Source organism: Anopheles coustani, chromosome 3 (genome assembly GCF_943734705.1).
Source record: "Anopheles coustani chromosome 3, idAnoCousDA_361_x.2, whole genome shotgun sequence".
NCBI lineage: Eukaryota > Metazoa > Arthropoda > Insecta > Diptera > Culicidae > Anopheles > Anopheles coustani.
Genome location: NC_071288.1, coordinates 34,782,601 through 34,809,564, shown reverse-complemented (window position 1 = coordinate 34,809,564; position 26,964 = coordinate 34,782,601). Strand labels below are relative to the sequence as shown.

The following is a 26,964-nucleotide window of genomic DNA, read 5'->3' as shown; positions in this document are numbered from 1 at the left end:
GCGAACAAGGATGCGGAAGCGAATCGCCTTACGGCCATTTTAGATCCATGGTCATGTGACGCTACTCAAGTGTCCCTGGCACGCGGATGCATACATCCAACATCCTCTTTGGAATCTAGAGATTAATTCTAAATTTTCACAAGTACACCATGGCCATTGTAAGGAGAGTACTCAGATCAATTGAGCTATCAAATTCATCATCATCAAATGTTCTACGCAAAGTGAGTTATCAAGTATAATTATAATGTTAGCATTTTAGACTCATTTTAGAGACATTAAATTTAATATGAAACATATCCAATAGCAATAGACAATTAAACAAAATCAATTTACTATCAATGTCACAATTTAGATGGAAATAATTCACTAGAAAGGTGAATTGTAGCAGCATTGTCGTGGTGTCCTAAAAAACATGGATAAAATACATAAAAATAACATTCAAGTCGTACATTTACAAATGGATCTTAAAATAAAAAAATAATAAGACAAAATAAATTTGACAATCAATAAAATTAGGGAATGCCGGTTACCCCTCCAATTGCTTCCTTCAATACGGTTCAGGGCCTAATATTTCCTTCACTCAAGAGCAAAGATGGATTAAGAGTTTTAAGGCATCCAAGCAGCTACACGTGGAAGGTCCGAAAAAATGCACAACGTAATTTTTCATCTCTCAAATGTGCTGGAGTGTTTAAAATTTGCAAAAATAGAAACATGTTGAGGATTATTTCCATGTTTAGAAATATGTAAGAAATTTTGCTAATCCATATTTCTCCATAATCCTCAAATAATTCTGAGAATTCCTTCTTCTTTCACGAATTCTCAAAAGTGATGCCTCAAATATGTGTACGTCAGTTTTTCAAAACAAAAGGATTTCGTTTTAAACTTTCTCTTGCGGCATAATTTGTTTCAATTTTCAAAATCAATTCTTCAAATTCCACACAGTTCAGTGTCAGCATTCTCTAACTTTACAATTCAATTTTGAACAAAAGCCAGAAAATCAACAAGTATTCGATGAGACAATTGCTCTCAGAATCAAGGTATTAATTCATACCAACCCAATTTACAAAAAGCACAAGATCTAAGAACGAAAATACTTAAGTTAAGTAAGGAAAGTGGCGATGGACCCAGCATTGAAAGCTACACCCTTGTCACTGATAAACACTATGGCATAAGCAATAGGCATGAACATGCATGATCTTTACCAGATGTTTTAACAGAATATCATCCGATTGCTCCGATCCAATTAATATTTAAGATGGATATCTTCATCTAATCAGATGACAGCAAACAGAGAATGTTCGATTTATTGATAAGTCTTCTTCTTCTTGGCATAACGACCATCTTTGGTCATGCCTGACCGCTCGAGGGGCTTAGTAGACTTGTTCCCTTGGCTTACGTGGATAGTCAGTCCTCTTGTACAGGAGAAGGTCCGGTCTCGGTTGTGATTAGAACCCACGCCGTCTATTGAGTGTCTCGGTGCTCATGAGCCGATTTTTTAACCGACGATACTGTTCGGTTGTCGCGGACCTCCCTATGAATTTGGTAAGTAACATGTTTTCCAACAAATGTCTTTTTTACATCATTATCTAACTCGATCTTTAGTAATACTTATATTATTTTTTAGAATATCGTTAGAACTACCTTTTGAGTCTTGAACTAACAATTCTCCCTATTACAAGAAATGGGTTCAAAAAGCATGTTTACCCCGAAACATAATTATTTACTTATCCCATTAAGGAAACGGTGACATGGTTTCTTGCGTCACCAAATTCTTTGCGCTCTTTGCCTTTGGGACAGAACTCTCACAGGCCCGCACATTGGCTGGGAAAGAGGTACCCCATGCTTGGTGGGCAAATTTCTGAGTATGGTTCTGATGACGCGTACCGCTTAATCGGAATTCAAATATTTGCCCTCCAGGAGGGAATCATTCCTGTCATAAGAGTTAAGCTGTTGCGGAGGATCGTGAAGGGGGCTTTCAGGCACTACGATAAACATATATAGATGTAGTTACGAGAGAGGGAAGGGGAGGGGGGAATGGATCATAATTCTTTCGAAACTGAGCATGAAAGACGTTTGATTCATCCTCCTTCTGGAGGCTCGATTTTCGCTCCGGGTTGCCCATTCTTGGAAAATTCTTTTTGGGCAGCCTGATTTTACACTTCATTGGGCTACATTCCCTGTTCGATTGTTGCCTACCTGTAGATTGTTGTCTTTCTTTTCCATTTCTTTTTGTACCCCCATTGTATCATTTCCTTACGGGCTTCTTTCACCTACCACCCTAAGCCGAGATATAGACAATCAGTACGATTGTACAGATAACCGCAGATAGAAACTTTCATATCTACCAGATATGGCCTCACCGAAGGAACCCGGCGGCCCACTCGAGGCCTTTTCGTCGCCTGGGCAAACAGATAAAATTGCGCGCGGACACCCGGCAGCACCGGGCGTCGACTACGAGTTAGTTTCGGCCTTGCCCCCGGTGCAGCGGCGCGCGCGCGGTACGCCGGGGTATGCCATAGTAAATAACATTATCAAACTTATTATCTTATAATATGATTATCGCAGATATTCATTACAATATTTCCTCCCAACTTCCTGGGGCCTATCGGCGGCGGTTGCTACTCCTGCGGTTCGAGCATTAGCTTCGACCGGCACGTCTCAGTTCGATCACGGCCAGGGACCCAAAAGGTGCCCGGCGATCCTTCTCCCGTGCGGTGTCACCGCTTGGCGGTTCGTGCTGGAGTGCAGAATGCACTTTGCACTTGAATTCAGTCGTTTTGTTTCAGTGTGTGGTGCAGTGTTGGGCGGAAATATTTCGTGAAACAACGGTCCGCTTGGTTCGACTCTGGGGTGGAGTATGTGGTGCGCATACGTGGCAAATGAAACAATTTAACCCCGCTTGCGCATTGCACCACTGGCCTGGATGTACTTGTGATTTACGGCCGCAACAACACGATGAAAGAGACCTTCGTTGGAGGAAAAGAAAACTGCCTCGATATGAAACCCTGGACAAACCCGTCAAGATGGACAAATCGTTCATCGCTACCAAAAACACGATCGTGATACGTGCGGTGAAATCCCGTGGAATTTATTAGAAGAGTTTACTTCTGACTCTACCATTCGCCGCCCATCGAGTTGGCAAAACTGGGTCGAAGTCGAGTGCCACCAAAGGGACTTGAAGTCGAAAAAAATTACATGTATATAAGCGTTATCTATATCACGCCCCTTATCGAAAAGCAGAGCGAAGTGGTAGACGATAGGAAAAAAGGGCACTGCAATATACACGTATTGCAGAGTGTGAGTACTTCACGATCGCACAAACACGAAAGAGTTTTTCGTTGAAAGGAAAGCAAAAATAGAAAAACTGAGGTTCTCGCCGATATGTTATGAGCAATTCCCAACGGAGTGATAATGTGCCAAACGTATGCAACGAATTCGCTATCAAACATGACTCACAGTGGCCAAGTGAAACGAGCAGACATAAAACCACAACACAGTCCTAGAAATTGTTGTGTTAATGAAATTGTAAACTCAAAACTACAAACTATAAGCACACCAAATTTATGACACAACTTGTTTGAAGGGTAAAAAGGATTTTTATTAAGATAAGCGATTATTCTAAATATTGATTTGACGTCATTATTGAAAAAAATATGGTAACACCCTGATTCTATAAATTTACATTCTAGCCAAAGGTGTATTTTAAAACAAGAGGGTAGTTAATTTTACAAAATTAAAAAAAAAAAACAAAAACAAACACAGTGTACATACATGGTGCGGGTTGTTACCAGCTGTTTCCTATACAAATTTAGAATATGTTTGAATGCATCACATTCACGTATTATATTCCTACATCTAAAACTTTTTTTTTTGCTAAATCAAATAATGATTATCAAATTTGGAACGTTCGTGAAGTACCCAGAGAGCTACGTTTCTGTACATTTGTCGGTTTTTGCTCGACGCCGAGAAGCCGATAAGCTTTCTCGCGTTTGCCTGATTCATTAACATTATTTACAACTAACTTTCGGTGATTGTATATGCTACCTTCGCCAATGCCAACGTTAACGAATCCTTATCCTCTGAGCTTGGTCAAGTTAAAGGAAAACAGTATTGCGTCGCTTGAGCGATTCGATTGTTTTGGTACGGATGATTAGATGATACACTCTTTCCTATCCTGGATTCTCCACACAATCCCATTAATCCGTTTGGTGCGCTCTTATCTAACAAGCGCGTATGCTTGTGGTGCGATGAAAGATCGTTTGTCATATGGCTCCTGTCACGGCACCGAGATGCATCATCGTAAGGCTAAGAAAAGTGCACATGCTTAGAGATTCGTCCACCTAGGATGAGCCGGCGCAGTCTTCGGGCCGTGAAGTCCCGCCTACCCGCGATGAGTCGACCAGCCTAGCGCCCTTAAATAATATAACCTAGTCAATCGGTGCAACTTACTCGCTAAATAGGTTTAACGTGCGTTTGTCGAGTCTTTTGCGTTTGTTCAGTTCATTTGGCATCGTGAGCATCCGTAGAGCGACCCGTAGTGGTGTGTCATGTGAGATTCGTCTTGTTTCGCACATTCGAGTATCCCGTCAACGGGCAAGGCTGTTCTATCGTGACATCGACACCACCGTCGGGCGGTTAATGTTATGCTTGCTCTCAACAATATCCTGTTGAGCGTGGCCCTGCTCACTTTCGTCCTCCGCCACCGAAGGACTGCGGCTGTGGTTGTTTGTGCCGCCCTGTCCATGGTGGCTATGTCCGAGCCCACTGACGAGTGCTTCGTGGTGCAGGCCGTGCTGGCCATATCCACCGAAATGGTTACCGCTCAGTGGTTCCATCTTCACGATCGTCGATAGCGAGTGCTGCTCGACTGATCCGTTCACGTCAGCCGGAAGCATATCGTAGTAAAGGTTGTCTTCCGGCGATTGCGGCGGGCTTTGGTGGTACTTGGAGCTGACTATCGAGCCATTGTTGCTTCCGTGACCACTACCCACGCCCGAAAGACCGTAGCCAACAGGGCTCAGCTGGCCACCGGACGATTGTTGATGGTGGTGTGCTGACACTGCGCCCGACGTGGGGCTTCCTCCGAACATGTTACTCATGGAAGACGGCGACGAGAGCATGTAAACATTGTTGTTCTTCTGCTGCTGGTTGTACTTGATCGTACCGCTCGTCGGTGTGCTTGTGATCGGCGATGGGACCTGCTGTGTGTAGCAGATCGGTGACATGTTGTTGTGGTGTGCCGGCGACTGGTTACTGCCCTCGCTCGACGGAGACGATGGAAGCATCTTGGAGTCAAAAGTGGACGATTCGTTCAACATTTTCAAAGCTAAAACACAAATAAATCAGTTCAATGTGTGGCGTACAAATTCACAAGCACAAATAAGCAATAATCAACACAAAGTTACAGAAAGAAATGATTTCCCTCGCGATCACCGAAAGGATCTCTTTTCCATCTTCTAATGTATCTCAACTCTACGAATCTTAGTTGACGAGTAGCTTTGCATTCAATATCTTGCCCGGTTCTAGAAATCTAATCGGAAAGCGCCCGAATGTATGCTTACCGTCAATCGTCTTCGGTGTCTCGACGTTACCACCCGTGTTTCTGTTGCTAGCAGCGTTACTAGCGTTATTTTTACCAGCCCCACCATCGTTGTTGTTCTTGCTGCCTTTCGGTTTCCGTTTGCGAGACTGTAAAATGAAACAAAAAGGTTTTATTTAGTTTTAACTTTAACAGCTGCCGTATATGTTTCCGTACACTTACCTGAATGTTGTCTTTTTTCATGGCCAACGGACGATTCACGTTGTGCAGCTTGTAGTACAGACCGCAGGCATTGCACACCGGCTCACCAACCTGATTGCGGCGCCAGAGCGAAGTGTTGGTCGTGTTGCAGTTCGAACATTGCAGACCGACTCGTCGTGCCGAGCTCTGAGGGAGTGGATTGAGGATAAAGAGCGTTAGAATGTTCGATTCAAATAGGCCATCGTACAGAACACGACCTAAAGTGTTACGGTGTCAGTTAGCTCACTACAAGGCGAAAGAACTATTAGTAAGGATGTTAATCGACAAGGAACACAAGAAATGCAAACGGACTAAGGGAAATTCCGAAAAAAAGGTTTTAGAACTACTAAACGGGGGGGGGGGGGGGGGGGGGGGAGAGGGCTGCACTAGATGAAAGCACCAAGGAATAAGGGTAGGGACTACAACCCGAGGGCGCAAGAGGGAAGCTCTACGAAATCCGTTCCAATCCGATCCGAAGATAATAAAGACACCTACCATCCGTCGACTTTGCTTCTCCTCGGTGTTGCGAGTGGTCAAGCTATTGAAGGTATAGTTGTTCTTATAAGGATCCCCGCCCTGCTCTGCGGCCACTGGAATTACAATTTTGGGATATGGTAGACTTGGATTAGTTCCTCACGAAAACAACATTCTAATATGGGCCCGCGATGGTACGCGGGGCTCGAAGCGAACACGCACATGGTTTTGAGCGTTGCTAGCACTACTTCTAGGGAACGAACTACGGTAATCGCTGACCACGCTCACCACAAGCGGCGCAGTGGATGGTGGACCGAACGTGAATCCGACGCATCACTCCGCGGTGTGGGGGCACGGACGCGACTCAACGGTACACCTTCACGATCTCTTCCAAGCGAGCACAATAAGAAATTTAATGGAAAATTGGCCGGGCGGGGTTCATTTGGTGATACTGTTTGTATGTCGGTACAGAATTAAGCAACGAAACTCTAACGTTAAGCTCCACAAACGGCGCTGCCCAACGATACTCCTGGTTTTTGTTACTGTTTCGTCTTTTCTTCCGAATTGGAATGGATTTCTCTAGACCTTGTACACCCCACCAGAAAAAAACTCGCCCTCCCCCCTCCCTGGGTCAGGACAAACACACAGACATAAGCACAAGGACGTTCAATTCATTCCGGTCCGGACAGGTGGAACATGAAGGTGGGATGATGAGTAATAAGAAAAAGGACATCTATGGAGGAGCTTATGTTTCAGTGCGGACAGTGACAATGCAAAAACACATACACATACGAATGGGTAAGGACGAGGGGGAGAGTTCAGAGAGGGTTCCGCATACAAGAACTAATCCTAAACAGTGACGTAGAGAAGTTGAGAAACTCTAGTTTACAGGTTCTTTTACCAAACGTCTTGGCTGTTTCACCAGGGGACGATTCATGCCGTTCATCTTGTGATAGAGTCCGCACGCGTTACACAAGTAGTGGCCAGTTCCGTCGCGACGCCAGAGGGGCGTCTGGATGGCACCACAGTTGACGCACTCACGCCCCTCCGTGAAAATGTCCGCATCGAGGCCCACTGGTGTTTTGAGGGGGGAGGGGTGGATAAATACGGTTAGTCCTGGTAAGATGTGTTTTGTTGAAATAAAATATTCTAGGATTTTTGTATTTAATCTCCTCTAATGTTTGGCGGGGGGTGGTTTTTTTTAAAAACTGTTGGAAGAATTTGCGTTACTGCAATTGAAAGAGAACTTTTTTAAAGGAAGGTTATGTAAAGAGTCCGATAATTTTGTTAGTGCAACCCTTTTTCTTTAATCTTTTTTCCTTACAACATTGTAGATTGAATTCTTATCACAGTTCCATTAAAAAAGAGCTTCAGTTTTTGAACAATTGTTTCGAACAATGCGTATGCTAAGTAGTTTTTCTAAAACCACCATTTTAATATACAAAAGTTCATATTTTTTACAAACTGTTTTAGCAAGAGCACAGCACATTTGGTAAATACGGAATTTCTGAAAGAGGCTAGTCAGTACGAAATTAAAATGAGTATATTTTTAATAAGTCCGTTATAAGATATAAAAAATCTAGAAAAATTAACTAAGTAGCTAAAAAATGGAATACTGAGATTAATCAAAAACCTATTGAACTGGAAACTGAAACAGGGTGGCACTTATAGGGACCACTAATGCCCCCTTTTATAAAATTTCAAGTTCTTACGAATTACCACAGAAAAGATGTAGAAAGAAACTCGATCAGACAAAATTAAAGTAGCTGAGCACATACATCGTATACACCAAATGCCCCTCGCCCTTTGGCCTGTGAAATTGTTGTTTTCCGCCCGTTGGTTTTTCCACCACCGATTTTCCACTACTAGCAGTGGACGTTACCTTTCCCAGACATAAGCCACACCTTCCGTTCTGGAGTGTGGTTCGGTGAATAATTAGAAGGAACAATCGACGAGCTCGTAACGTTTTCGTCATGCCCGATGGCTGAAGCATTTCCGCACGCGGGTTGACATGATCCTCGATCATTATTTGTATGTGTTTCGTTTTCGTGCGTCCCACACTCTTTTCCAACGGAAGTTTCAGTTACGGGCGTTTCGCGGCCCTAAACCCGATAAGGTGGGTGTGGAGACAAAAGAAATGGCAAAAATGCATCCTCTTGGTGTTGTCTCGAGGAGGAACGACGGGGATGGCACGGATGCAGGTTTCGTTTGACCGTCCGATGTGTCAAGGTTTTCCATACGGATCGCGGTAGACACCGGAACACATCATCCACTCGTTGACTTTCGCGCGAGTCGATGCGCTTCCGGTAGACGGTTCGATGATTCGATAGCGCTTCAGGGAAGGGCGGGGGAGCTGAGCCTGAGTATGAACCCGCATGAAACATGAAACCCTTTCCTGGCGGCGTCGAAGGATGTGTGTGAGTGTGTCAAGGGGAAGTTACTGTACTCCCTCCTAGATATGAACAAAAGAAGGGGGCGTATGGAATCGTGTCGTTGTGGTCCATTGCGGTACTTTATCGGTTTTTTTTTTCTATCGCTGGTAGTACGTGCAAAACTGGAGAAAATATTACTTATGAAACCACGTCGCGGGTACACACACAGAGTGGTGTACACTAATCCGACAGTGTGTGCTCCTTTTACCACCTGCTGTAGTTAAGAACCTTGTCGTCACCTCAAAATGCGAGATTAATTTCCTTCAAATTCATAAATTTATAATACTCGCAGAAAATCAACGATGCCATTTTCAGCTAAACGCCCAATACACCGCTAGCAAGTTATTGAGTCATTAACTAAATAAAAAAAAATCATAATTAAGCAGCTGCACAACTACCGAAACTAAGTATGTGCCGAAATGACCAACTAACTCCCCAAACAATACTTCAGCGGGTAATTAAAAAAAAAAAAAAGAAGTAGCGACTTACAAAAACAACCAAACTTCCGCTGCCATCCCGGTGGCAAAACAGCAGACCATCACTGTTACGTGATGATAAAATATCGGACGAAATTCAGGTTTCCCGTGCCGTTCCATCGTGCCGCATTAAAGAAAAATAAAAGCCACCCAAAAAAAAAACGGGTAGAAACAATATGCTTAACTTTTTTTTTTTGTTTAATTTTTTCCCTGCATTATAGGTGTTATGTTGCCGAAACAGAAACCGACAAAAACAAAAATTTCGTGGAGTAGGAAAAACCATGTCCGAAAGGAAAACAGAAAAAAATGAACCAGATTCTATGAGCATTTTTCCCGGCCAAGTTGAATATCCGTGCATACTTTTGGGACCATTGCTCCCCAAGTGCGGTGTAAAAATTTGAAGCCCACTTAACGGGGACTACAAACCATAAATTAAGCTTCTTATTGGCTGGCAGAGAAATTCGTTTTCAGGTTTTCTTTGTTCGTTTTCGTCCACCGAAGCACGGACAGACTGGGGGTTTAAAGAATCGAAACAGGATTGCTTACGTGCACTGAGGGAGGCCGCGGCCGGGAAGTGCGTGGTGGCGGTGGTCGAGGCCACCGGCGCCCGCCGGTTAACCGTCGCTGGCGTCGTGCTGGAGGTGGCCACACTGTACGCGATGCTGTTGGTTTCATAGTGCTGCGACCACGTGTCGTTCTGGAAGGATAAGGCAGAAATAGAGGTAGGTAGAGTTTTAGCAACGTCCGAGGATCGTTTCCTAAAATACCCGTTTATTACCTGCTGAGCGTAGGACGTAGGGACGGCACCGTACGGGTTGGTGCGGGAAGTGTTTGTGGCCGCTGCGATCCGCTGGAAACCGGGCAGGGCGCCCTTCATGTAGTCGTTCTCCAGTGCGGACACTCCCGTCGACCAGATGTGGGCCGGATCGTGGGTCGGGCTGGCGTTGAAGTACGACATGGGCGGGAACGAGCAGCGTCCATACGAGGGTCTGTGGTGGGGAAAGAAAATCCGAGCATAATCGAACGATCAGTAATCAGGACATCATCCGAGTTTTAAGCACAAAACAAGTACTGAGAAAATCACTTTACTGCTAGTTTATATTTCTTACTCTACCACCCCCAATATGAGATAACCGTACATTCCGTGACACACTTGCTTTGCTTTTTATTATACTACTTTTCCACTCTTAAGCGACGAGCACAAACGATTACTCTCGTATTTTTCTTGATCAATTCTTTACAACTGTTTTAAACTGTACTGCTGCAATTTCTGGAACAGTTTGCTAACGCGTTTATAAGTGTTTCTTTCTGTTCTCATCCACTTCTAACCGTACAACCAAAACGCTGAACCGCTTAATCTTGACTGAACCGCGACTTAACATCACCGTGTCCAGAAGGAGTTTGTTTCATTCAAACTCCTTCCAAAATATGCTGTGACGGACAAAAACTGCTGTCCCATCGTCACACATGTTTCAATTTTATGACTCCGGCCGCCCGAAACCCGGCTCCCTAACCCCACGGGTCGGTCGAATTGTTTTCGTTCACTTGGACCGGGACCGTGCTCTTTGTTTACAAACAGAGCTGAACCGAACTCACTTCACTGTCGTCGCGCCCACCCATCGAGAGATCCCATCATCATCATCATCGTAACGATGAATGAAAACGCGAACCCCCCAGTTCGGGTGATGGAAAAAAGTGTCAACGTAAAGAAAGTAGTTTGCTCAGCAACATAAGCGAGGGCGCGAACGGAGGGAAATGGGAAGGAAGGAATTTACCAAACCCCGTGTCCACTTGCGTCTTCCCCTCCCGGTTGTCGGTGATGATCTTGGAGCGATTCACAATCGAAACGATTGACCGAAGCCAGATGGTACCGCGCGCCAAGAGGAAAGCCCGAACTTACAGGCGGTAATTCATTCTGTCGGGTTTGCTGGCCGATGGTTGCTTGCCGATGGATGGAATCTGCGTTGAACGGATACAATGTTCGATAAACGAAAAACCACCAAAAGAGTCACCAAACACTTTTGATAAACTTCGGACACGCTTCGGTCACTACTGTTCCTCGACCACGCTCGGACCACTGGAACAGGCACACAGGTCGGCGTACGCGCGAACGTCCGGTAAGTGACGAGTCCTGCGGGTAACTGGCTGGCCAAGTCGCAACTTTCGGAGCCAAACACACACCTATCGATGGCAACCGCTGGCGGACGAATATCGCGCCCAGGCACGCTGTCGCCGAACAAAAGTACCTCGCGGGGACGCGACCAATGTTTTGCGATATGTCGCGAACGCGCTCGAGCCCTTCGGCACGACCCAGAGCTTGCCCCCCCCCCCCCCCCCCCCCCTTGCGCGTGTTGCCCTTCTTTCGTTCGGTCCGGGGTCTGACCGGTATGTTCGATAGTGGTGCTCAAATCAGTGTTGCCCGAAAGAGAGTAGAGAGCGATCGTGACACTTTGCTTTGGTTGTTCTTTGTCCAATCGGTCACGCATCCCCGGCTGGCGGCCTTGGAATGCGGTGACATTGGAGCTAGGACCTTTTCCGCCGCACTTTGGCCTTCCCTGCGTACTCGCTAGAACGGGCAATTTGCGAAAGGTGCGATGTATCCTCGAAACGTTTTTATTTTTTCAATGATACGGCACGATCGTAACAGAAAAGTTTTCCTAAACCTTTCAAATCGCGAATGAACTCGTACTCCCTCCGCAGAAAGAAAAAACTCCACCATGTGGGGGTGAAGCGAAAACCAAACAGTGGCACGAGCACGATCGCACTTCTTTCGGCCTGTTTCGACCGCGGGACGTCAAAGAACATCGCAAACAAATATGATGTAGAACCAGCGGCCCCAGTTTGCGGCCCCAAACGAAATGGGAGTTGTGAGCCACACATATCATAACCAAAACAAAGCCACTGCTGGCATTAAATAACGCGCGCACGCCCGACTTTTGTCCCTCGGATCGAGCAACGGACCAAGGGTGGGAGGGAGGGAAGAGGAGAGAGGAAGGGGGGTCGTCGTTGTATCTTACTTAACTCGACTCGTCGGCTGATTCGTTTAGCACGTGACTTTGGCGAGTGAGGAGGCGAACGAAGTACCTGCCTTTTTCCAGCTCATACCGTACCCGCCCTTCTCCTCCCCCTCCTCCTCCTTTTTCCTTTCTTTCCACCCCACCCCACGGGCGGCTGTTGAGCGCACGCATCGGATGATAGCATGTCAGTAGGGGGTGGACAAAAGGTGTCAAGTTGGTGAAACAATTGGAAAAGCTTCTTTACGATATGATTATCCTTTGGAGTTTAAAATGTGGTGATTGAAGTACAACGCTCGAATTTTTCAAAACATTTAAATTCGATAATTTTTGGCAAATTAATCATCTGCATTACCTTTCAGCATGTTTAAAAACCCCACCTTTTTAATGAAGACGCATATCTTATTATTCATTTGTATAATGTCCCAATGCATTTGACAAGACAACACTTGTAGAAATTCTTGCAATGTACTTATGAAAAATGTTGATTTTCGAATTGTTTTTTTTTTTAATACATATCAGTGATCGGTTCCATAGAAATTGGAAACATATTGAAGAGAAAAACAATCTAAATTATTTCCAAAACATTAAAAACGGCATTTGAGCATTCAAATCAATTAATTTTTCTTCACAAAAAGTTTTTTTTAGACTCCAAAACTCCTCGAGTCGATTCAACGGCTTGAGGTTTGCTCAAACTAATCTTTTAAACCCCAATTAAAAAGTATTTATGAAAGTATGTTGACAGTTTGAATCAAATTAAGGGTGAATTTTATAAAACATATTTCTTTAATGTAACAGTGATCGTTTTATCTCATATTTCAGTGTGTTTTCACATGTGTTAATATTTAATTAACTAATTGTTTTGTAAAATCTCTTCAAATTGGTTAAAGAACCGATTTAAAACTGGAAGTGTTGAGCAAAACAAAAAGACTTACTCCATTATATCCTTTCGGGTCGGATCTACCTAACCAACTTTACCACCTCTCTTTTCACCACCCTGCAAACATTCCACACCTCTCTAAGTTACGTAATCAGCCCGAAATGGTCGTGGTTACAAAAGGCAGTGCTCGCGAAAAAATCCCAAGAAAAGCACGATCGTCTTACGATCGCCTCGGAATCGTGCTTCGAGGGTCCAAATTTGTCACAACTGGAGAACCCCCCTCTGGACATCCAGCGGAAGCACCCCTCCCAAACAGGGTGGCCAAAGAAAGCAAACACTTATACACGTGTATCACACACACACACATACACACACACACACACGCCAATTCATGCTCGCACATTTGGCACGCGAAAAAGTCCGCTCATTTCGCGACAATGAGGCACGTTTGGGCCGTGTTTCGTTTGCAGTGTTTCGTGAGCAGCGTTTATGTTTTGCTCTCACTACACAACTGTTTTATTTTCTTGGGCACCGGGCCCGTTTGTTGCCCGCTGTTACTTCGTTTCGGTGCCAGCGGTTTCATCAAGTATTTGCTGCAATGAGACGCACCCCGATAAAACCGTGAGCATGGGAACGTTTGGTGGGAAATTGAAAATTGCGGTCGCCATGCTCCAGGAAAGCTCCGTGAGTATAACGGTAGGGGTCTAATAATACCGGCATATGCACAGAGAGAGTCACCAAAGTTGTCCAAAGCGATTGAACCACCGATCGTTAGTGGACAAAATGGTGCTACTGATCGTGGATTTGTTTGAAAATGGAAAAATGTAACAAGCCGTATTCAGTTGAGCTCGATAAAACAAATAGTCCCTTTTAGTATTACGTAAAAGGTTATGATTAAAAAAGTATTTGTGATAAAAATACTCTTTTTCTGCAAAAAAAATTAGGCTGACAACAAATCATCTAGAACATTTCTGCACACTTTGTCCGTATTGATGCATCAAAAATCAGTCTCAATCGATTTGTCAAACCACTGATATTGGTCTAACATGAAAACGAGATTAGCTGATGAATTTAAAGTCGGTTTTGACTAAAAAGAACAGAACAATTTTTTTGCAATACATTACCCAATAACGTTGGCGCACAGATAATAGGTCGCTTGTGCAACAACACTGTTTCAGCAGCAAAAATAAAGTGTGTTCGAAATTAATGCCTCCATGAAAGTTCACGATCAAAAAACAATCTGATAAGCACGCGAACAAGTGCTACGAACTTCTATGCCCCAAAACTGGCTCCTTGGTGGCAGACCGAGGGACGAAGGATGTTGGGCAATTCCCCACAGCACCAAAACGTCTTATCAGGTTGGGCAAAGCCGGGAGATTCCGATTTCTGGCAGCCACATCTGATTGATGTGTTTGTGCCCCACAAGTCGTGAGTACGACATGATCTCGGCACAAGAAGTAGGAATCCGATCGTTCGCCCCACGGCTGACGTGCCAGCCGCCAAGAAACTGAGCTGCGTTCGGTTTCGGACACGTCCACAATGCATCCCCCAGATCGGTGTCCTCCCCGTGCCCTCTGGAGCCTTCGCGGAGGACAATCGAAGACCGATCGGCGTGGCAGAATCGGAACGCAGACAACGATCAGGAACACGAATGGAAGATCTCCCGCTCCCGGTCAACGCACAAGGTCATCCTTCTTGCGATACGCGACCATGATGAAGCCGTTTCTGCAATCTCACTACTCCCCACACCCCCCCTCGAGCCGTCCAGGGTTTCCCGGACGGGGACGAACGTGCCTATTCGCCTATCAGTTGCCTTCCGAGACGCTCGGGTGCTTTCACTTTCGCAACGATCTGTTGTCGGACGTAGATGTTCCAAAGATGGAAAACAATTACCACGTATGTGTGTATATGTATTGATCCATGTACGTGTGTCTAAAGACCAGATTCCGTAAGGTTTGAAACGGGTTGGAAAAAAAGTCAAAAGTTCCTTTTTCCCCCATGTTATTTTCTTGCGAAACTTAGTCAAAACAGCGACAAGCATTACACTAGCGAAATTGTAGGTATGCGTGAAGTAGACGGTTCGAATTGCATCCTTTCGCTACAAACGCGACAAAAACTTTGTCTGGAGAGGAGCAAACCTCTTAGCGACGCAGTCATAACAAGCGCGTTGAAAAAATGGAACTATTTCTAGGAAAAAAAGAAGGGGTTTCGGTTGGATGGAAAAGACGTCTCTCAACGCGAAACACAAAGCGCATGACTCAAGGTTTTCAAACTCCTGAAGTATTGGACTGAAAGGTTTTTGCAAACCAGTGGCAAAGTGTACGAAGGAATGATTAGATGCCATTCTTTGCCCTAGAAAACTAAATTATCGATCGGTTAACGACGACTTTGAAAACAAAACAATCCAAACTCTTCCTGTAAATGCCTACCGGGCAATGATGTCTTTAAGTTTCGATCTCTTTGCCGCACTTCACTAAACAAATAGCACACACAAATACGCCGGCCCGATCGCGGACACGTCATATCGCGGTCACCGTCTCGATGTTGCTCGTAACGAATCGAATTCGATATGGATTACGGATAGTACGGTAGGAAAGAAAGCTATGGATCGTAAACTCACCCGCCAGAGAGGACACCCGACTGGAGCGTTTCGTAGAGGGACAGACTGCCATCGGCCGCACCGGAACCGGCGCCCGAGCCGCCAACCGCCCCGTTGCCGGAGTGCAGCGCCAGATGGTCGGGGACGGGACCGGGCGAGGAGCTGTCCGTGGCGGCCACGGACGTCTGGGAGGCCAGGGCTGCCGTGGCCGCGGCGGTGGTGGCCGCGACGGCCGCCGCTGCTGCCGCCGACATCTGGTGATGGTGGTACATCGCCGACGCCGTATCGCTCGCTCGAGGCACGTTAATCAACTGAGTGAAGCTCTGCAGGCCGCCGCTATCGTACTCGTCGTGCTGCGCGTGCGAATAGTCGGGACTGCGCGAATCGCCACCGCTGCTGGTATGGGTGTGATTATGCTGCTGCTGCTGTTGCTGCTGCTGCTGCTGCTGCTGCTGGTGATGGTGGTGATGGTGGCCGAGCGCGGCGTGGTTGTAGTTGATGACGCTCTTGTCGTTGTTGTTATGATAAATGCTGACGTACTCCTTCGGCTCGTGGAGTCCGTGCTGCTGCTGCTGATGCTGCTGATGCTGCTGTTGCTGCTGGAGGGCGTGCTGTTGCGCCAGCTGGTGGTGATGGTGCTGGGCCACTCCGTGGTGGGTGGGAGAGTCGGCCACCTGGTGATGGTGCTCGTTGACCAGCTCGGGCGTGAGGTAGCTGTCCACGATGGCGCACTGCTCGCCCTTCAGCGTGTCGGCGATCATCTCGTCGATGCTGTGCTGGTGGGCGACCGCCTCGTGGTGATGCTGTTGCTGCTGGTGATGGTGCTGCTGTTGCTGCTGGTGATGGTGGTGCTGCTGCAGGTGATGCTGGATGGCGCTCATGTCGTCGTGATCCTGCGACTGCCCGTGGTGCTGAAGCGAATCGCTCGGGTCGTCCTGCAGATGGTGCGAGCCGGCCCCGAGCGGGGACGCGTACGCAGGGTACATGGAGAGCAGGCTTCCACGCATGCCGGCGATGAGCGAGTGGTCGGCCGTAGAGCACACCAGCGGATTCAGGTGGCTAACGACGGCGAGGTGGGGCGATTGCGGCGACCCGCTGGCGTCCGGATCACCGATGTAGACGGCCCGGGGTGGAGTGGGCTGGTGGCGGGCCAACTCACCCGGAGAAGGCTCACTCGTCGGCGAGACCGGCCGATGGTGATGGTTGCCGTCCACCGGCTTGTAGCTGAGGTCGCACGGCCAATGATGGTAGGGGGCGAACCCGCTGGCCGTGTTGATCACCGTCTGCAGGGTGGAGAAGCGCGGGGGCGAGCCGGGTGGGGCCGGGCTGGCGGCTTCCTGGCCGTGAATCGGGTTCACCGTCACGAGCCCCGAGAGCGCCTTCGAGCAGGACGTTATCACCGAGGGCGTGTTGCTGCTCGACGCCGTCCCGGACGGTTCGGGTCCTCCGTTCGTCGTCTCGCGCTCGGTCGCTTCTCGCTTTCCGTCACGCTCACTGTCACTGTCCACCGGAACCGTGCCACTGGTCGATTCCGCGAGATCACTATCGTTCGGTTCGTGCGTCGAGTCTGCCGATCGCGACTGTTGTTGTTGTTGTTGTGGTTGATGCTTGCTGCTATCGCTGGCGTGCTGATGCTGATGCTGAAGGTGGTGTTGCGCACTCGCTTGCGGTGTCACAAGAACTGGCGACTTGTACGCACCCACGATCGGACCATAACTCGCCTCGGTACCGTCTGGGCAAGAGTTGTGCGCGGCGCGCGGAGGCACGGGAGAGGGAGAGAAAGCAGGCGGATGAAAAGAAATGTTACCGTGGTAGCAAAAGGGCGCAAGAGAAAGAAAGAGAGTGAGTGAGTGTGAGAGAGCGAGATAAGGATAGAGCGCTAGAAGGAAACGATCGAACGATCGAACAAAACAAAGGGCGCAAAGGAAGTGAAAAGAACCTTAAGGCAGTGTATCTGCGTGTTTGTGAAAAAGAGAAAGAAAGAGGGCATAAGATTCCACCCAAGAAGCAGTAGCCCCTAGGAACGAAGAACGGCGAACGCGAATGAAAGGAATGACCGAGAGCCAGAAGAAGTAAAGCGAAGCGAAGCAACAAAAAACAAACGGACGGAAAACATCCTCCCAAAGCATGCGCACACAAACAAACACAAACACACACGCACGGGCATGCGGGAAGAAGCAACCGAACCGAGAAGAAACCGTACAACACAGTACCGTGGGTCGATCGTCGGGGCGACTACCGCTTGAGAATCCCTCCATCCGGGATTCCAACCCACCTCAACGACAAGAAGCCCCTACAGTACGAGCGCAATATGCAAACATCAAGAGCAATGGCGATCGACCACCCTCCGGCAAAAGGCGACACACCATAAATACCGCAAACACAGTCAACCCAAACCGCAACACGGAACGAGCGGACGACAGCAGTGTGTTCGTACGCAATGATAAGCAGGCAGTGACAAGACCGAACACTCCAGCGGTGGGGTACAGGAAGGCTAGGGGTCCGTACCCCTAGCAGAGAGCAAGTAAACGGTTATGCTACCCGCGCCCGTCGACCAACACACACACTGCTGCCCATGCAGCTACCCGTAAGGACACGCCGCCGACCAGGACGATGAATCAGTGCCATAAACCGTGACGACGATGATTCAACTGCGCGAATCATGCACCATGTCCAGCAGCAGCTCGACTGCTCGACTCCAGCACTACTTTCTCCGCGTTTGCGATCGAACACGCACGGTGGTCGTTATGCGAACACCACTACTGTGCCCGATCGCTAGCTCCGCCCCTTTATAATGGGTGCTTCGATTAACACCGCAGATCCGCTGCTCGCCCGATACGAATAAAAAGAAACCGTAGTCCCGGTCGCTAGCGTTCCGTCTCCTTCGTGCGGTGATTCGTCGTCCATTTCTGCACGCTTCACCCAAAACGATGGACGCACGCGCACCCCTTGGTGGGGGGGCAAGCGGGAAAAGCGTCATTTTGATTCACATTGAGCTTTGATTCGGGGAATTATTCCAACTACTTCTTCGCCGGCGGACGACGAGTGATTCGCCCTCCAATGACGTTCGTTATGATGGCGGAAAACTGGCTCAACCATTGGACCATGTTGCCGGGGCCCTAGCGCCGTTCGGCAACATAAATCCATCACAAAATCAACCTTCGTCGGAATCCTGAGCCGTGCGAACAGGATCTCGGTGCCGTGTATTTTTGGCAAAGGTTATCACTTAATCACTATTATTCGTGTAATTGTAAACATTCGTTCACCTTTGGACTGTGATCATTTCATTGCTTTTTTGCTGATGCGCTTTGCGTAACGACTTCGTTTGTGCAACGTGATAAGACCAATATGAGTCTTAGTTTTTTTTTTCAGCTAATAACCTCCCTTTTGGCAAAGGTAAATGGTTTGTTTGTTTCAAAACAGTTTTTTGATCATTCGGAATAACTACTATGAATTCGCTTCTGCAATATTGTTCGATTTTGTTGCCCTCGCTATACTTTTTTTTAAAGAAAATGTTTAAATTGTGTAATCACTTATTCGCAGTCAACTTGTTAGCAACCAAACCGGCGGACCATTGTGCACCCGCAAAGAACACGGTCAACTACCCCAAAACTGCACTCCGAATGTAAGGCAGGCCCGATATAAATTGAATACAAAGCTCCACAACGCGCCTACCCACGATAAGGCGGTTGAATGTGCGTGAAGAAAAACCATTCAACCCAACCCCTCGCGCCTTGCACGAAGGCGAAGAAATTCTACAACCGGTTCTGTGTTACCGTTGGTATGATTTTCATGCTCCACTTGCATTAATTACTAGAACGGTGACATGGCTTCGTTGGGCCCCGGTTGAGGCCACGGGGGAAATTATGCTACACCTTTCGACACGTTAACAATATATGTGCGACAATTGGCTGCCAGTGCACCGCGCGTTCGAGGGGATTGGTATTGGAAGAGTTTTCCGCTATCAGTGGGACCTTCAGTCAACGGGAAAATGAAACCAATCAGTAAAGTAAAGTGTAATTCGAAGCACTTGACTATTAAACACCGTCCACCAAATGGGCTTCGTGAGGTAAGGTGGGTAAACTAGTACAAAAAAAAAACTAATTTAAAAAAAACCGGGTGAGCAAGAAAACCAATTGCACCCACGAGAAACCCGATGGGGCTGAGCTTAATGGACGCGTAAGTTATGAGAACAAATTTTTCAACCGCGCAACAAGTACAACATCTCGACCATTTGTCGCCCGACAGCCAGGTTGCATCGGATGCAATTAATCAAACCACAGTGCTCACAGTGGAAAAAACGGCACTTTTTTGGTACAACAAATTATGATAGACCTCGCGCTGCCCGATCGGGAGCTGCGTGAGGAAATTTTCACACCATTCAAGCACGCAGCAAGGACTCCGGCTCTAAGCTCCGGCATGTTCTCAGCCACCCGAATGTCAACGTGGATCGCAAGAAGAGCGCAACGATGAGTCAAATTTCACGCGTAACATGAAACAAATGGGCCCGAACCCGGCCGATCCTTGCCCGCGTGTCCCTGGAGGGACACTTTCTTCGCGAGGACCTTCCAATAGGAAGGAAAAAAAATAAAACAGCCATTAAAACACGATCATTCACACACGACTTCTTGGTTCCGAGCCAAGGAAGGCTAACAAACGACATATTTACGAGTGAAATTTGGCGGCTCACAACAAGTGTTTGGCGTGTAGTGAGGCTCTTTTTTTCAGCTCAAAAGTGCAGCAAGAAACACTGAAAAGGACCCTGAGTGGCGTTTCGAACGTGTTCCAGCGGGATGAAAGATTTATTCCCCGGGAAGTGATAACTTTGCACTTGAATTGGGCTCTTCCCGAGCTGGACGAGTTCCCAAGCATCTCTGGTTGGTGACGAACAGTGAACAGACCTTGCGGGTCAGGGCCGAAGCCGTTCGAGCGGCGAACATATTCATAATTGGCCGTAAAACACTTATCTGCTGCATGCAAGTGCGGTTTTTATTGCTGTACGAAATGGGACACAATTTAAGCCTACAAATTCCCGCGGCCAACTGGGCGGCCAATGAAATCGCTGAACACAGAACAACTCCGGATTGGAAGAGTTTCTGTAACAACTTACCAACCCAGTGAAAGTATTCTACTAGAAGCCCGACGGGCACTACACACAGGATCCGAGGATCACTGTCACAGAGTAATTTACGACGGGCTTTAGGTCAGCCTCATCCACCGCGCATTAAAACTAGAAAATCAAACCTGAAACATTCTCCCATTTCAAAGGCCGCTCGGCTGCGTAACACTGAACAGAGACTGCAGCTATAAAAATATGAAACCTTCCGTCGGGATGCGTGCATTTTATGCGTTTCTGGAAAAAACTGCAACGGTACGGACCGTGACCGTGGAAGTTCTTTGCGACATCCGGTGCCCATCAAACGCGACACATTGCAGACGCTCGGCGTGTCCTGCGAACACAGTCCTGCTGCGGGCAGCGAAAGAAAAGCCACAACACTCGCTACTTGCCGGCGGTCCGGTCCGAACATACCAAGGAACATAAACAGTAAACAATCTGCCAGGACGAACGGGGCCGATAACGGACGATCGGGTAGAGGAGAAAGAAAAAAAAACATGCCAACGATAAAGGGCATTAATGTTGGCATAATGCAACCCGAGCCAATGCCGCATGAAAGAGTTACCACGACTGGTCCGGTTTTCCCAAAGGGAGTACAATCTTCCGAGGACACTGCTAGACTATCAGCTAATGAACGGCGTGATAAGAAACAGAAGATTTACGATGTTTATGCGATGCGCGCGAGAAAGTTGGACTTTTACTTTTTTTTGAATAATTATTATTTCAAGAAATAGACTTATTGGACAGCTTGACTCCATAGATTAGTTTTTTAATAGACTTGCCTTATCACAGTTCGAAAACGTGACGTTGATAGTTCGACGTATTGAACGGATTACCTAATTAAGATTGAGCGTAGTATTTTCGGTGATTTTTTTTTCTAAAACCAAATTTGAGCAATTATCAACTCCGTTATACTGTTTAATTTTTTTAAAGTAACATGTACTTCAGCTCCCAATCATTCTTTCATTTTTTTCTTCTTCCTCATGACTCATTCCACTCCGCAGATCAAAGATAAGCGGAGCTTCGGTATCCTTATCACCAATCGTTTACTTCTCGCAGTGCACCATTATTTCCAAGGGCTCGGTACGGATCCACGGGTGGTTTTTCTTTCGCAGGTCAACGGCAAACGTTCGGTGGCAGTAACCCGTGCTGGAGTTACTCATCGTATCCAGCCTCCGGGTGGAATTTCCAAACACACAATTGGCCCTCGCAGTTGGTCACAAAAGCCTCTCTTTGAACGCTTGACTCACGGAAAGGACCCGTTTGCTGTTTGTTTTTTCTCAAACTTTCCTGCACTGATAAGACGAAAATAGAAGGAAAGTGGCATAAATACACCCGTTCCGTACGGTTTCTTTCGGTTCCGTGATAAGCGCAGCGGCCACTGAGTAGCGTTCTGCGCAAACGATTTTTGGCATCTGGATCAAGCGAAACCGTACAACGGAACGGTCGGATTTTCGGGGGGCGTCAGCCTGGGACCGTCCCCACCGGTTGTTACTGACCGCGCAACCCTTACCACGGCATATCAGTGGCCATTTGCATACTTCATCCGAGCACCACAGCGGTGTCCCGCTGTTTCGGGACAACCTAGCAGAACCTCGAGGGGCGTATCGCAGTTTCGAGTGCATCTGGTAAACGCCACGTCGGCCTGCAATGCGTCAGAGGCATTGAAATTCCTCCCCCGAACCGGCACGGAAGGCACCCAAAAAGGGAGAGCCAACACCGACGCAATCCACCCCATGCTGCGACCGGTGATCGATTCCGGTTTCGGGGCAGGAAATGGTCTTCCTTTTGCTTTCCGGTTTATTTTTCCCTCGACCGTATCCATCGGGCGGACGGTTTTTGGCTTGCGGTTTTTCTCGGGCGTTTCCGGGCTCCGGTCTGACGCCGGATCAATTTGAATAATCCGCAGAACCGATGTTTTGGCAACTGAAGAAAACTGCTTCGCACGCTGCGTGTGTAATGTGCTATGCGACCGAGAAACTACAATATTGAGTATGTCATAACGGTGCTGATGCTCAAACTTAGGATGATATTTATGGTGAGCAGTCAATCATAGTATCGTGCCTCTGGACAGATGGTTTTTACTGTTGCCTTCAAAAACAGATGGCAGACAATCGATTTAATGTTTGATATTTTTTCATATTATTATACAATAACCGCGAATCGATTATAAACGAAAGCAGGTAACAAACGTACCGTAAGATCCTTTTTATTTGCTCAATTTTATATGCACACAACTTTTGTCAAACACTTCACACTACATAACGACATGCGGTCAAAGCAAAATTTTCCGACAACGGGCACGGGACGTTGGGTTTGAAATTCGACGCTTCTACACCACTCAACTGAACGATGCCGACCCTTGAGATGAAGAAAACACTCGATCCTTCAGACGATCACTCGTGTGCTGTCGTGAGTTTACACCCCAAAAAACCCTCAAGAGCACTTCACAATATAAGTTCATACAAGTGCCAACTTGCGAAGCGAAGAAAAACGATGCGCTTTCCTTTTATGATGTCACCGAGGATAGTTTCGCTATAAGGAGTGTTTGTTTTTGCTAAGCTTATAAAAACATCTTTTTACCAAAATAATGTTCTTGCCGCACGTGTCGCGTGTCACATCGGGTTCGTTTTGACGTTTTGAAAGACATAAGAATCGATATCTATGTTAAGAAAATGTCATCAAAAAACATATCCCGCAGCCTAACGTACCCTTAATACTATTACTATGGCAATTCGTCTGTAAGCTTCAAGCTTTTGAAATGTGTGCTAAGTTGAATTTTATGCTACCGGAAGCAAAACGAACAAAAATAAAAACAAAAACCGAAAGCAAACTCGAACTCTCCAGTACTGTGGTGCATATTCGTGACGAATTCTTGCACTTTGCACACCCCGAACGAAACGAAACCCAACATGGACAGGAAGTTGCTGACCGGTAATGTGCATCGCGTGTTTTTTCCTTTTACGTTCCTTTCGGGTGTTCCTTCCTACCACGGTCTCGGCATGCCAATGCCATCCGGCTCGAGCGTTTCTGTTCAATTTTTACAGGCATGTTTTATTATCCACGCAACTATTTGTGTGCCCACCAGCGGGGATGCACATCGTATAATGGGAACTAATCTAAATGTACCATTTTGAAAACGAAACGGAACATCCAAATGGCTTGAGTATAAATATTACACGAAAGCATAAGAAAAAAGGAAAGGAAAAATCTATCACATCCCCAGGGTGGACAAATGACGAACAAATTTCTTTATTCTTTCATACTAAACATTCTGCTCTACCTGGTTCGTTCATTATATTTGCTCTGCCACTCGTCCTGTTTAAATAGAGACCTCTCCGGAGCTTCCCCGAGCACGCAATATATGACCCGAAAGCCAATAAAAATATAATGCAATCCAAACCTTGGCAAATAAGCACTTTTATTCCTTTTCGAGGATGTCGCGTGGCTAGTGGTGAAGTGGTCGAAGGGTCTCAAACATTGGTAAGACCATAAACACATGGGAAACCTTGCGAGTATTTTATCATCATAATTTCAATCGATAAATAGAACACGCAGAGTGTTTTTTTTAAGTCAAAACATTATTAGCAGCGAAAGTTCTAATCAAAAATCAAAAAAATAAATCATTAGTAGCAAAAATTATTGTTTGATATGTTGTTGTTCTTATAAGATTGCGAAGATCTCGAAAGTACAATCAATAGGTTTAAAAAATAATGTCCTTGGTACGAATTTTGGTTTTTGTTTAAGATACCATTAAAAAAAACTTTGTGATGAAATTAGGTTGTCTTTTTTGTGTTGGTCGTCAAATATGTGTTTATGTTATTACTCAATTCATTTTATTGTGGTTCTTGCATTTTTGCAGGAGTTAAAACTTAATGTTTACATTATCGTTTTATTTTTTAGCATGCCTATCGTGGTTTCGAAGTGAATTATGTAGATTTGTTTGGCAAGCAGATTTTCATAGAAAAAAATCAGCAGATTTTGTGGTTTTCAAATTTCATACGCATTATTTAATTCCAGATAGGTTGAATGTGTAGTAGCCATTTGTTTGGTCAAGTGGTAATTATGTTGCCAAAACTATAATTTAAAGTTTATGTTTTATTTAAAAGAAGTATTTAATTTGCTTTTTTTTAATACGATCACTGGTCAATTATATTCATTCACAGCTATAATAACAGCTTAACAATCCCTGTTTATAGCATAAGTGATTTCAGTCAACAAATTTCAAAAATGAATATTTGGATCCCCAACTGCTTTTATTTATTATATGAGATTTATATGAATGCTTTGCCTTTTCCTATTTCAAAAAATAAAAGAAATTGTTGTATGTCAAAGAGACCTTTTGGTTGGGGCAAATATAAAACTGTGACTGCGATTAATTGATCTCTGAGTTTATCCCCACCATCTTAAAGCCAATTTCCTCAGCAACTTGTTATGTTCCCGTCGAGGTAAAGTAATACATTTTTGTTTCTATTTTCCAATATTCTATTGCCGACGTTCCGCTACTTGTTTGCTCGGTACGGTGCATTCAAACTGTTTATGTTGGAACAAAACGAAACAATTCCAGTGCACGGCGTTTGCACTTGCTCGAACCGCACCCCACTGCAAAAGGCACAAGCGTACCGTAAGATCGAGAATGTTTTGCCTGAGATCGACGACGCAGGGTTTTGCAAAAATGCACGGCAACGTTCGAAGCATTCGGTGAGCCCACTTTGGCGTGCCGCTATTTTATGACTCGCAGCAGCGACGGAAGATGACGGCAACGAATGTCGTCCGTTGCGTTTTGTGCAACCGGCGACGGTGCAACCCAGTGGAACTGCACACACACACCACATACATACATACATACATACATACACAAACACACACACTGCGTTGGGGAAACTTTTGGCCTACGTCTAATAGGCAGTAAAGTCCCTCGAGGAGCACTTTTTGCGTGTGGACCTCTGCTAGAGGGAACGAACGCCAAACAACAAGCTCGGTACGGAAAACCGTGACGGTCATCCCACGTTTACGACAGTTCCCCGCATCCTCGCACATTTCGCCACCTTCCCAGCGCCATTTGCCGACCGATGGATGACCAAACGAACGTAGTTGTTCATCGGTAGCTTACTGGATCGATGCTTAAGGTGTTGGAAGCGCACAAAAGCGTACTTCACACGCACACGGGGCAGGAAAAAAGGGAAAAACAACTGCATCCGACCGGGGAGGAAACAAGAAAATGCGGCGTGCCGGCGGCTCGGGGAAACGGTCTGGAGCAACTGGTTTGAACTTTTGCGATTCGTTACACTCTGCCCGGGGTTGAAGCGTCTCCAATTGCGCTAGGGTGCGATTCTAATTTCTTTCCAGGGCTTCTAGTGGGAGAGGGTACTACGGTTCCGAGTCGTCGATTTCGAGAAGCACAAAGTTAAGTATTTTTTAAACACCTGCGGGGGAAAATGGAATCGACCCACTCGACACTAATTTCGCAATAGTTAAGCGATGCCTCACCCCAGCCCAGGTGAATGTTTACGACACTCTCCAGAATGGTACAAATCATTCACGATTAACCTCACTGATGTCGATCTCCAAATTGATAAATAAAATCGAATCCCTGATTCACCTACAAACGCCGGGTAAAAATCTAATCCGCAAGCAAGCAAGCTCCTATTCCCGATGGCCAAGGCGTGCGAATTGGACCATCCCCAGGGCCAGCCAGAGGGCCACCATACCGTCCGACGGCGAAAGCGTCACTGGTCACCGGCGTGGTTAAGGCACGGCTAAAGCCCGATCGCTGATATCGCTTCCACCCGTGTGCTGTTATCAGGCTGGTCCGGCTGACACAATCGGAGGAATTCCCTTGCCTCAGATACGGCCCGTCGTCAGTCAGGCGACGGCGACGGCCCCGACGGTGGCGGTGGTTCGAGGTGCAACGATTCGATAAGCGGAAAGCAAGCAGCACCTCTTCACCAGCGCGGTTCGCGGGGACACTGGAAGGGGCCGGGTGACATCAAAGGGGTCTGTTTTGTCGCGAAAAGGCGGGAACGGTGCGGTTACGGTTTTCGGGCGCCCTATCCTGCCTTCAGCCTGGTGTTTTGTGTTGATCGTTACCGGCGATCGAGAAACGGTGGGTATGGAAGAGTGGATGGAGAGGACACAACACAAGGTAAAGAGACATACACTTTGTACATACCGTAGGATCCCTTGCCTGGCAT

General features: G+C 46.6%; 1 protein-coding gene across 1 annotated transcript; it reads right to left on the bottom strand.

The window, feature by feature from the left end:
• Positions 1-3,794: 3,794 nt before the first annotated feature.
• Positions 3,795-26,964, bottom strand: LOC131259951 (box A-binding factor-like). The gene is made up of 8 exons (XM_058261570.1): positions 26,943-26,964; positions 15,676-17,386; positions 9,940-10,150; positions 9,708-9,858; positions 7,143-7,327; positions 5,762-5,926; positions 5,562-5,688; positions 3,795-5,326 (listed from the first exon to the last, which is right to left on the bottom strand). Exons 1-8 carry the CDS (start codon positions 26,962-26,964, stop codon positions 4,605-4,607), a joined length of 3,294 nt encoding a protein of 1,097 aa, XP_058117553.1. The 3' UTR covers positions 3,795-4,604.

Excerpts from the sequence above, each read along its gene's own strand:
- LOC131259951 (XM_058261570.1), bottom strand. The coding sequence starts at position 26,964 with ATGCCAGGCAAGGGATCCTACG. Across the intron at positions 17,387-26,942 it reads GCCAGGCAAGGGATCCTACG|ACGGTACCGAGGCGAGTTAT; the intron begins GTATGTACAAAG and ends ACTCTTGCCCAG. Across the intron at positions 5,927-7,142 it reads GACGTTTGGTAAAAGAACCT|AGCTCGGCACGACGAGTCGG; the intron begins GTAAACTAGAGT and ends CCACTCCCTCAG.